This window comes from Phyllobates terribilis, unplaced genomic scaffold (genome assembly GCF_046119375.1).
Source record: "Phyllobates terribilis strain yellow unplaced genomic scaffold, ASM4611937v1 Scaffold_7__3_contigs__length_470593459, whole genome shotgun sequence".
Taxonomy (NCBI): domain Eukaryota; kingdom Metazoa; phylum Chordata; class Amphibia; order Anura; family Dendrobatidae; genus Phyllobates; species Phyllobates terribilis.
The window spans coordinates 238,980,232-238,993,250 of record NW_027362767.1 but is presented as its reverse complement, the minus strand read 5'-3'; the positions used below and the strand labels follow the sequence as shown (position 1 = coordinate 238,993,250).

At 42.7% G+C, this 13,019-nt stretch overlaps 1 protein-coding gene across 2 annotated transcripts in view; it reads right to left on the bottom strand.

Moving 5' to 3' along the window:
* Positions 1-13,019, bottom strand: part of LOC141154282 (extracellular matrix protein 2-like) — a 108,825-nt gene that overhangs the window by 71,775 nt on the left and 24,031 nt on the right. The window contains exons 3-4 of one of the 2 annotated variants that reach the window (XM_073639928.1): positions 11,562-11,957; positions 7,835-8,122 (exon numbers count right to left, since the gene is read on the bottom strand). In XM_073639928.1, coding sequence (XP_073496029.1) covers positions 7,835-8,122; positions 11,562-11,957 — 684 coding nt within the window. The remainder of the gene's footprint in view (positions 1-7,834; positions 8,123-11,561; positions 11,958-13,019) is intronic. The other variant, XM_073639929.1, reaches the window with a different exon arrangement.

Genomic DNA, 13,019 nt, shown 5'->3' with positions numbered 1-13,019 from the left:
CCAGACATATGCAATTCGTATACTTGCGGTCACGTGACCTCCTGCTCTCGAGAGCAATACCAGGGAATGCTGACAGTGTGCGGTGCGCACGCTGTAAGGATTCAGAAGTCTGCAGTGTTATAGAGTGAATGCAGACTTTTAGCAGAATACTGGACAACCTCTTTAAAATAAAAACAGTGGATGCTCGCCTCCTGCAGCGGCGCCATTCCAGCAATGTCGGCCCCGCTGATCCCGGAGAGTGACGTGACATTGTTGTCTCACATACAGAGCGGCCACTTGTCAACTGGAGACTTCACTTTTTCTTTAAAGTGGATGTGCGCCCCTAGTGGAATATTGATGAATTGCAACCACTCACTGCCTGCAGCCAGCACATGACGTAAAAAGATCACGATGCTCTCCGGGAACATCTATGGAATGGCACCGCTAGAGGGGGCTAGTATGGACTGCTTTTATTTTAATCGGGGTCCTGAATTGATGAAGGTGGAGCTGTCCAGTAGTGGACAACCCCTTTAAGCTTTCAAAAAACGTCTGCTGGAAAAGAAAAGTGCATGTTACTTCTTTGAAGCGGTTCCTGGTGAAATCTGCACCAAACTAAGCACCGTCCAAATAAAAGGCTGGAAAAAACAAACGCTCTGGTTACAGTGTATTGCCCAGGAGACCGACCATCACTGCTGTCTAGCGCGTAAGCACTGCACTGAAGCTGGCTGAGAATTAGGTGGTAACAACGCGCTTCAGCTTCAAAACAGTGCTTACAAGCTCAATAGAAAAGATTTTCACACTGGCCACCGGGACTGTATTTTAAGGAAGATTTTTCAGCAGTTTCCTTATGATCAGAGGCAGGATCTCTAGAACCTCTATACACAACCTCTGATAACACAGGATCCACCAATCACACATCACAGCTCATCTCCTCCTCCTCTCTTTACTATGACCTTTGCACACGCTCATTAGATGCTTCAATACATAAGATAGGGTCACAGTCTGATCATTGTGGTTAATGTACATGTGTTGTTTCCTGAAACAACAGGAAGTTAGATTCTTAAAAAGGCCCCAGTGGCCATTATGAGAATTGCAAGGCTTCTAATTAGTTTTGGATATTTAATACTGATTGTGATATGGAAAAAAAATGACCAAAAAAATACACAAAAATATGCATTGCCTTTAACTTAAAAAATGGGCAGAAGGGTGATGGGTGATGCTCAGTCCTGTCATTTGCCATATTGAAAAATAAATAAAAATGTATTCTAGTTACAGGAGCAAGTTGATGGGCTTCATCCAAATGCCAGATGTGCATCTGGAATAGACCATATGGTTTGCAAAAAATGTCCCCTTTTTTGATCTGTTTTTGACCGCAGCAGATATAGCTAAGCCAGCTCCACTGCGGGGCGGCCATGACTGATGCTCCGCACCGCGAGGCGCTGCTCCATGCTCTTATGTGCTGTGTCATGTGAAGTATCTTCAGCTTATTACTACCTGGATTAACTCTTATTTATCTGGGTTGAGAAGTTTCTGCTCTACTTAGAGCCACTTTCTCTGCACCTGGTCACATAAGTAAATGATGCCAGATGTGAGGAGGCAGATCTCAGGAAAGCTTCTCCTTCACTTCTACCTTGTGACTATGTGGAGGGATAAATATTATAAAATGGCAAGAAAAGTGTAGACAGAGCGGCTCCATTATTGCTCAGCATCGATTTCACGTCTAACCCAACTTGGTAATAACGTCTCCACCCTGTGCGTATTCCAATACCACAACCGATGCCACCCTGTGCCAGGCACGCCAGCTGTTTCTCTGATGCCTGGGCGCTTCCACTGAGACAAAACATGACTTAAAGGGTTATTTCCTATCCTCATGAATGGATATTGTCAGATAGTGTTTGTGTTTGAAAATACAATTCATTTTGCAATTTACTGCTTGTTAAAATTCTCAGCCGTTCTTGAGATATTAACACTTTTCTGTTGATTACAGCTCATTGCCTTGGAGACCGACCACTTCTGCTAGACCGCTCAACATGCACTGTGCTTGCAAGATCTTTTGTATTCAGCTTGTAAGCACTGTTTTAAACCTGGAGCACGCTGTTACCTGCTAATCACAGTCAGCTTCAGTGCAGTGCTTACACGCTAGGCAGCAGCGATGGTCGGTCTCCTAGGAAACAAGCGGGTTTTTTTCCAGCCTTTTGATTGGACAGTGCTTAGTCTAGTTCAGATTCCATAAGGAACTGCTTCAAAGGAAATAACATGCACTTTTTTTTTTCCAGCAGGCGTTTTTTGAAAGCTTAAAGGGGTTGTCCACTAATACAGGGTTCCCCAACTCCAGTCCTCAAGGCCCACCAACAGGTCATGTTTTCAGGATTTCCTTAGTATTGCACAGGTGATGGAATTATTGCCTGTGCAGGTGATGCAATTATCACCTGTGTAATACTAAGGAAATCCTGAAAACATGACCTGTTGGTGGGCCTTGAGGACTGGAGTTGGGGAACCCTGCACTAATAGACAACTCCACCTTCATCAGTTCAGGACCCTGATTAAAATGAAAGGAGTCCATACTAGGCTCCTGCAGCGGTGCCATTCCATTCCAGCTGTTTCCAGAGAGCGTTGTGGTATTGTGTCGTGTGCAGGCTATTATTTGGCTGCAATTCATCAATATTCCACTAGGGGCGCACATCTGCTTTAAAGAAAAGTTAAGTCTGCAGCTGACGAGTGGTCGCTCATTGGCTGCAACCTGTATGTGATACAACAAGTCACTTTGCGGGAACAGCGGAGCTGACATTGCTGGAATGGCGCCGCCACGGGAGGTGAGTATCCACTGTTCTTATTTTAAAGGGGTTGTCCAGTTTTCTGCTAAAACTCTGCAGTCACTCTATGACACTGCAGACTTCTGAGTCCTTAAAGAGTGTGCACCGCACACTGTCAGCATTCCCTGGTATAGCTTTCGAGAGCAGGAGGTCACATGACCACAAATAAGGGAATTGCATACTTCAGGCAACATTCCGACTAGACGTGTCCAGCCTCACTCCATTCACTTGCATGGAGACAGGCTGATCACGTCTAGTCGGCATGTGACCGCATGTATGCAAATCACATACATGGAGCCAGATGATCTCCCGAATACCAGAGAATCTTGATAGCGTGACTTCAGACCTTTAGCTGAAGCTTAGACAACCCCTTTAATTAGGGTTCAGAATTGATGAAGCTGTGCAATAATGGGCAACCCCTTAAAGGGGAAAAATGAATGAAAAACAGCAAAAACTAAACAAAAGAGGCGCAAATGCAGCAATGAATGGGGCCGATAGCATCAGCTATTATAATGTTTCCAAGCTTCCAAGAGGCAGTTCAGTTCTTATCATTATAGAAAAAAAAGTGACCCCTATTGAATGAAATCAGAAAATCCCTTTAAAAGTGTATACTAAAGGCGCAGCCAAATCTTCAGCTATTATCCCTGTGTCTCACAGTCTGCTGAGAAAGGTTCAGTGTTCGTCACATTTTGGTGTATTTCTTCCAAAATTAATTTCAGGAATTCATTTATTGGGAGAGAAATGTGCGGCGCCTTCCAGCTTCAGCCGCTGCTATAAACCGTAAGTTACTGCGGTGTTATACATGGGTCTTGTTAGTAATAACGGGGGTTATTATGTGTTTTACATGGCGGTATGGTTATAGTTAGATGGCGGCTACTTATGCTGCGCAATCACATTTTTTTCTGATAAAAAAAAAAATACTGGGAATGGATTTTTCTGTTCCATTAATGATTGTATATAATTTCACATTTTTTCACACGTGCCCTATTTTCACACTTTAGGGCTTTTTTTAAACTCTAACTTCCTGTTGTTTAAGGAAACAACACATGTACATTAGCAACAATGATCACAGTCACACCCTATCTTTTGTATTGAAGCATCCAATGAGTGTGTGCATAGTGAAGGGAGGGGGGAGGAGGTGAGCTGTGACATCGCCTATTGTGGATCCTGTGTTATCAGCTGTGTATAGAGGTTTTATCAGTGACTGTAATCCTGCCTCTGATGATAAGGAAACAGCTGAAAACTTTTCCTGAAACAACTAGTCTAAAAAGACCCTAGTGGTCAGTGTGAAAATTACAAGTTTACTGTTTTATTTTTTATTTTTTTTAGTATAGATCATGATGTTAAAAAATGCCTTTTTAAATGCATCTAATACAAAAATCTGATTTAAACTATAACTTACCTTTTAGGTACCAAAACATAAGTCATCAACTATGAGACCCCATAAATAGTACATACCTCCTAAACAAATAGACTTAGACCCCCTAACATAATACAGACTCCATACCAGACCACCTAAGCTCATAGATGCACTTAATTAATACAGACCCAGATAAGACCCCTCAAGCTGACACAGACCCCAGACTCTACAGATACTCACGTCTCCCCGATCCTGCAGCTTGCAGTCCTCTTCACTCGTAGGCGACACATCCTAACATTGTCTATGGTGGAGCCCAGGAGTGAAGAGACTGAAGACCCAGATTTTTGTGGATAACAATTGTAAATCGATGAGACTGGCAAGGGGACGAGGCCAGCAGGTTGGAGGGGAGGCAGGATATTCATGGATGTTTTTTTTTCCCTTTTTTTTATTTAAATCCTCCTCCATTCATATGTTAATACAGATAGATACATTTCACAAAGTTTATAATGGCTGCAATATTCCCTAAAATGACAAATATATTGTATTTGCAATGAAATGCAGACCATTGTTACAATAAATAATTACTTAACCCCTTAACCCCCGAGGGTGGTTTGCACGTTAATGACCAGGCCAATTTTTACAGTTCTGACCACTGTCACTTTATGAGGGAATACCTCTGGAACGCTTCAATGGATCCCCCTGATTCTGAGATTGTTTTTTCGTGACTTATTGTACTTCATGATTTTGGTAAAATTTCTTCGATATGACTTGCGTTTATTTGTGAAAAAAACGTAAATTTGGCAAAAATTTTCAAAATTTTGCAATTTTCAAAATTTGAATTTTTATGCCCTTAAAGCAGAGAGATATATCACACAAAATACTTAATAAATAACATTTCCCACATGTCTACTTTACATCAGCACAATTTTGGAACCAACATTTTTTTTTCTTAGGGAGCTATAAGGGTTAAAAGTTGACCGGCGATTTCTAATTTTTCCAAAAAAATTTACAAAACCATTTTTTTAGGGACCACATCACATTTAAAGTGACTTTGAGGGGTCTTTATGACAGAAAATACCAAAAAGTGACACCATTCTAAAAACTGCACCCCTCAAGGTGCTCAAAACCACATTCAAGAACTTTATTAACCCTTCAGGTGCTTCACAGGAATTTTTGGAATGTGGAAGAAAAAAATTAACATTTAACTTTTTTCACAAAAATGTTACTATAGACCCAATTTTTTTTATTTTCGCAGGGATAACTGGAAAAAATTGACCCCAAAATTTGTTGTGCAATTTCTCCTGAGTAAGCAGATACCCCATATGTGGGGGAAAACCACTGTTTGGGCGCACGGCAGGGTTCAGAAGGGAAGGAGCGCCATTTGACTTTTTGAATGTAAACTTTGCTTGAATAATTAGCGGACGCCATGTCACATTTGGGGAGCCCCTGATGTGCCTAAACAGTGGAATCCCCCACAAGTGACACCATTTTGGAAACTAGACCCCTCAGGGAACTTATCTAGATGTGTGTTGAGCACCTTGACCCCCCAGGTGCTTCACAGAAGTTTATAACATTGAGCCGTAAAAATAAAATTTTCACATTTTTCCCACAAAAATGTTTTTCAGCCCCCACTTTTGCATTTTCAGAAGGGTAACAGGAGAAATTGCACCATGCAGTTTGTTGTTCAATTTCTCCTTAGTAAGCAGATACCCCATATGTGGGGGAAAACCACTGTTTGGGCGCACGGCAGGGTTCGGAAGGGAAGGAGCGCCATTTGACTTTTTGAATGTAAAATTTGCTTGAATAATTAGCGGATGTGCCCCTGATGTGCCTAAACAGTGGAAACCCCCCACAATTGACACCATTTTGGAAACTAGACCCCTCAGGGAACTTATCTAGATGTGTGGTGAGCACCCTGAACCCCCAAGTCCTTTGCAGAAGTTTATAACATGGAGCCGTGAAAATAAAAAAATCAAACTTTTTCCACAACAATGATGTTTTAGCCCCAATTTTTTTATTTTCACAAGGGTAAGAGGAGAAAATGGACCCCAAAAACTTTTGTGCAATTTCTCCTGAGTACGCCAATAGCCCATATGTGGGGAAAATACAGTGTTTGGGTGCACGGCAGAGTTCAGAAGGGAAGGAGCACTGTGTGACTTTTTGAACGCGAAATTGGCTGGAATTGAGAGCGGACGCCATGTCGCGTTTGGAGAGCCCCTGATGTGCCTAAATAGTGGAAACCCCCCACAAGTGACCCCATTTTGGAAACTACACCCCTCAAGGATTTTATCAAGGGGTATAGTGAACATTTTGAACCCAGAGGTACGACACAGAATTTGATAACATTAGGTCATCATATTGAATAAGTTGTCATTAGTCTTGAGCGCAAGTTCTCGCTACTTGAGTTTGCATCGGGTACTCGGGTATGCACCATGTATCACGGGTGCTCAAGTGACATGCTCGAGTCCCCGCCCGCATGTTTCACGGTTATTAGACACCCCAAAAAAAACATGCGGGGATCGCTCGAGCATGGCAGGCAATCCCCGCGAGGTTTTTTTGGCTGTGAAGCATTAGGGGCGGAGACTCGAGCACCCGCGATACTCAATGCATACCCGAGCACCCGATGCAAATTCAAGTAGCGAGCACTTGCGCTCAACACTAGTTGCCATATCGTCATTTTTTTTTTTTTTCATAATATTTATTGATGGGTACATTATATTTTTATTTTTGGTGGATTATTATTATTATTTTTTTTTATATTTTTACAATTTTTTATTTTTATTTATTTTTATTTTTTTTTTCACTTTCTGAGAGTTTTTACACTTTTTTACTTTGTCCCACTCTGGGACTTTCACTTTTTTATTCTGATCACCTGCATAGAATAGGGATGGAGCACCATCCCTGTGCTATGCAGGCAGTCAGTGCTGCACAGCGAGACGATTGTTTGCTCATGCACTGCGCATGAGCAAACAATCTTCCTGCTGTCTGGTGACCCGGATGTTGTCATGACAACATCGGGTCGTCATGGCAACACCCGGGAAGCCGCGGCAGACAGCGCTGGAGGCCGGAAGAGGAGGTGAGTATTGCGGTCACCTCCCCTTAGCCACCGCAATGCTGCGATCGACTTCGATCGCAGCATTGCGGGGGTTAATGTGCCGGGAGCGGTGCGGGACCGCTCCCTGCACATAGTACCAGGTGTCAGCTGTGACAATCAGCTGACACCCGGCGGCGATCGCGCCCGCACAGCCTGTGTGCGCGCGCGATCGCCATGACGTACTAATACGGGTCAGGCTCTTAAGTCCCAGGGCACAGACGCGTATTAATACGTCATGGGCTGTAAAGGGGTTAAAGGGCTTTTCCACATTTTTTTTTCTTTACTTATATACATGTATTTTAGATTAAAAATAATTTGTGCAATTGGGTTTCATTAAAAATTTTGCATCGTTTGGCTTCTACAGGCTTTTAATTTCCCTACACATTGAACTTTGATGTGGTCTGAGGTCATATATCAGCTGAAAGGAGCTCAGAATTGACAGGAAAAAAGAGATACAAACATCCCCATCAGGCCAAAAAACTGGCACAAAGCTCTTGATAGTTTCCCCCCTATTTTCTAGAGTAATTTTTAATTCTATCAAAGCCCCTATGTTTTACATATAAGCAAAAATTGTGACATTTCTCCTACCGGCCAAATAGAGAGTCTTCAATCCTGGGTCAGTCATGAGAGGCAGGTAGGTCATCTTTGTGTTAGCGCAGGCGATGGTGAATTCAGAGAGGAGACAGCCGCTAGGTAGGGAGGGAATGTGAGGTAGTGTTGGTCGAATGAAGGATGGCACACTGGGCATGGTTGGAGTTGATGGTGATAACTCCATGTCCTCCTGCTTGTTCTTAGTTTCCACGTTTGGCATCTTTGGTTTCATTGTGCTCGGGATTTGTGTTGTCCCCTTTTTTATTGCTTTGTCTCTTGTTTTCACTGAGGACATAAAAGAAGAAATATGGGGTTAGAATAATTATGATCGGCTATATAGACTGTCTATCTCCAGAACGTACTGCGTGTATGTTGGGGCTGCTATAGAATTTATATTCCATATAATTAATATAATATATCATATAATAATATATAATTATAATATATATTAAATGTTTACGGTGGCACAACCCCTTTAGGTTATGTTCATATCTACATTGTGCAGTGCCTCATTCATCACAGAACGGGTACCATAGGGACACGACGGTCCCCTCTGATTTATAACGGGGTCTACTGGATTCGTATGGGGGAAAAATTGTTTTGTCTGTTTGCAGCATTATACTTCATGTTAAATTTGACCCAATGCCATCAGAGAAAAAAAGAGCCTAAAAATGCTTGTTCTGCTGTTTCTCTTATTTCATTCCCGCTGTTCCCCTAAATGTGATGTTTTTTGTTTTTTTTTAAATCCGTCATACGGTTTCAGAGATATGATCCATTATATTTAGTGCTGATTCTTATGGTCTTTACTAAGGGGGCGTGACTAGTAGCATAGCTACCGGGGGGGGCAGAGGGTGCTCTGAGGGGCCCTTTTAACTGTATCAGTGTGTGCCAATACACGATCTCCCTGCACTGCCACTATGGGACCCGTGAGCTGGGGGGCCTGGGACCCCCCACCACCGCAACTGCCGATATAGTTGAAAACAATGATGGAGGAGGGAGCGTAAGCTGACGCTTCCTCACCATTCATTCTTCCTCGGCGTCTGACGTCTCAGAACGATGATGTCACTACATGGTGTCCTCTACGCTGAGATGTGCGACACTTCAGAACACAAGCTGAGGAGACCAGAGCAGCGGGGGGACGATGAGGGGAGGTGAGTATTGTATTTTATTTTTTTAGAACATTGTGGTGGCCATAAAACTGTACCAAGGACTATGGGGTGCATTATCCTGTATGGGCTATGGGGTGCATTATAATGTATGGACTATGGAGTGCATTATACTGTATGGGCTATGGGGTGCATTATACTGTATGTGCTATGAGGTGCATTATACTGTATGGGCTATGAGGAGCATTATACTGTATGGACTATGTGGTGCATTATACTGTATAGGCTATGGGGTGCATTATATTGTATTGACTATGGAATGCATTATACTGTATGGGCTATGGGTGCATTATACTGTATGGGCTATGGGGTGCATTATATTGTATGGACTATGGAATGCATTATACTGTATGGGCTATGGGGTGCTTTATACTATATGTGCTATGAGGTGCATTATACTGTATGGACTATGTGGTGCATTATACTGTATGGGCTATGAGGTGCATTATACTGTATGGACTATGTGATGCATTATACTGTATGGACTATGTGATGCATTATACTGTATGGACTATATGGTGCATTTTACTGTATGGGCTATGGGGTGCATTTTACTGTATGGGCCATGGGGTGCATTATACTGTATGGGCCATGGGGGTGCATTATACTGTATGGGCAATGGGGTACAATATACTGTATGGGCTATGGGGTGCATTATACTGTATGGACTATGGGGGCATTATACTGTATGGGCTATGGGGTGCATTATACTCTATGGACTGTGGGGTGCATTATACTGTATGGGCTATGGGGTGCATTATACTGTATGTGCTATGGGGTGCATTATACTGTATGGGCTATGGGGTGCATTGTACTGTATGGACTATGGGTTGCATTATACTGTATGGGCTATGGGGTGAATTATACTACATGCACTATGGGGTGCATTATACTATATAGGCTATGGGGTGCATTATACTGTATGCACTACAGGGTGCATTATACTGTATGGGCTCTGGGGGATCATTATAGTCTATGGGCTATGGGGTGCATTGTACTGTATGGACTATGGGGTGCATTATAATGTATGGACTATGGGGTGCATTATGCTGTATGGGCTATAGGGAGCATTATACTGTATGAGCTATGGAGTGCATTATACTGTATGGACTATGGGGTGAATTATACTGTATGGACTATGGGGTGCATAATGCTGTATGGGCTATGGGGTGCATGATGCTGTATGGGCTATAGGGTGCATTATACTGTATGGGCTATGGGGGTGCATTATACTGTATGGGCTATGGGCGTGCATTATACTGTATGGGCTGTGGGGTGCATTATACTATATGGGCTATCATACTGTGTTGGGGCCACCATACTTTCCTTGGGCAGTTGAGGGGTGGGATACAGTAGAGTACTGTGCGTGTGGAGGATACTATGGAGGAATTAGCTGTAGGGTCATCTTAGTGTTTGTGGGGCACTTTTGTTGACATCATACTTTACAAGAGCAATGAAAGGGGAATCTAGGGCTCCTGTGGGTGGAAAATTAGAGGCACACAGTACCACACAGCAGGTGCAGTAATAGGGACACGACAGCAGTGGCTCAGTATTGGGGTGTCAGTATGATGAGGCGTTTGTGAAGGTTGGGGATAGATGAAGACAGTGCCTGAAATTTAAGAAGTCATATGTGTCTTTGTTGTAATCTCTGTAGACAAGTCCTGGCTGGAAGAAGTTGTCATGTCGGTCTGGGCCAGATGGAAAAGACGGGAAATGTGAATAACTTCATCAGAAAGAACGTCAGATGTAAGTCACCATCTATAACTGTACTGTAATCTCTTATATGTTCTGCAGCACTGGTACCTACCAATATATGGTCACCATATGACGGTAATATAAGTGTTGGTCTTTGTATAGAGATTATTTTTAGTAACAGCGCTGTCATCTGCTGATGTTCTCCTACATCCACTATTAGGCTGCGCCGCCATAGCTGTAATCAGGGTTACCTGGTTAGGGGCCCACTCAGAAGTTTCGCTCCCCCGAACCAAACTCCTAGCTATGCCTCTGGGCGAGACTCTCCTGATCCTCAGGGGCGTGTCTTTAGGCTGCTCTGCATTATTATCCTGTGAGCCACGGCCCCCTTGTAAAGACCATAAAAATTAGCACAAAATAAAAAGGCCTATATCTCTGGAACCCTATGGCATATAAAAAAAAATGACTAAAAATGAAACACTCCAGGGAGCAGTGGGAATGAAGTAAGAGAAAAAACTGTCCACTTTTGATGGCATCTGATGTTAGGTCATCTTTAAGTGAAGGGCAAATCTTCAATACCAAACACAACTAATGGACATGAGTACACTGTTTCTGGTAAAAAAAAAAAAAAAAAAAACATAGACAATTGTTCTAATCAGGAACAAAGCTCATAAAATGAATGACTAAGCTGGCTAACGCCATGGGGTGAACTCACAACATATTGGGTAATTACTATTTAGGTCATTATATAATCTAGTGGTTCCCAACCTGCGACTCTGTATTTTTGCAACAGTTAGAGAGCTACAGCTTGAGGACCACCCTTGAAATATAAGCCCATTGACCACAACTTGGTGTTCATATCTAACCTTCTGTTGGCTGTTTCTTCTCAGGGGTCTTCAAACCTTCTACATCAGAATTTTTCTCCCCGTTTGCTTCTTTCTTTGGATTAGAAAGCGTCACTCCTTTCTTCTGGACATTGGTTTCTTGTTTTCTATTGTTTATTTCCTTTTTTGCTGGAGATTTCTCCTGGGTCACATCAGCCAGCCCATTTACTGGTGTCTTCCTCGATTTTGATGGCTTTATTGTCGCAATGTTAATATTCGGTGTTTTATTAGGTCCCAAGTCTGGTCTGGATGTTATCTTTGTAGGATCTCCTTTGACCTTCATCTGCTTTGTGTCCTTTTTAACTTCCTTGTGTTTTTGCATTGTTACTTTTCTTTGATTGAGCGTTGCTGCTAACACAAGTGGAACATGAGTAGTTTCTGCAAGGTACAATATCTAGATTACAGGATAACTGTGATATAGTTAGGTACAATAATTGCTGTCATAAAATTCATAGGTGTAACGGGAGACACGCCAATAACCATAAGGGACTTGGAAATCACAATGGCACCCACTGAATTGACTGAGGACTTCAATATAGCCTGACACATAGACTCTTCCATTCTGCAAGCCCTTGCAATCCTGCAGTAATGACCCTTAGGCCCCATAATATGGGCACATTTTGGCCATGATACTCTAAACCTTCAAGGTTCCACTCAACTGAATTTAGATCACCATAGGGTCAATTCCTCTTGGATATTTCTCCGGAAGACACACACCTTCCATGCTTATCTACTCAGATATCTGGACATTATTGTGGCCTCTTTCTGTAGCGTGTTAATCTGGAGATTCTTGGGCCCCTTTTGCGTATTCTGCCATTAATTGAGCAACTTAGACCCATCATAGGGTCAAGTGGTCCTTAGGGTTGTACGAACTATATACATGGTATTATAGAACTTATATAGCTGAAGTAGGAAACATAAGTAAGAGTGACAACTCTATCCCTTTTCTTAAGAACTTTGTAAATCTACACATAGCCACTCTTCTTTTTAGTCACTTACAAATCCTTAAAGGAAAAACTGTCTCACTCATGGGCCCTTCGCAGCTATCTAGGCTCAGTGATGAAAATGTCTTAAGTATATATGCCCTTGTCCTAAACCTTAACAGAGGGTGATCCTTTGGGATTGTTTGACCCTGTGATGGGTCTAAGATGCTCAGCTTTGCACAACAATGGCCCAAATACCACCATTTTCACACTGTACAAAAATAAGCCACAATAATGTTGTTGGGTTTACCTGGTGAGATGGACACAGCTGTTATGCGCTTCGCAGAGGGACCCAGCAAGACTGGCACCAAACCAGCAAAAGCACAGCCACAGACGCACTTGGCACAATCTGCCCAGCTAGGTGAGCCCTTGAGGGCCGAGAATACTCTTCACCCATTTCCCATTAAAAGGAAGGGGGACTTTGGCAGCGCCCTTCCCAGGCCCACTGTCGCCTGAC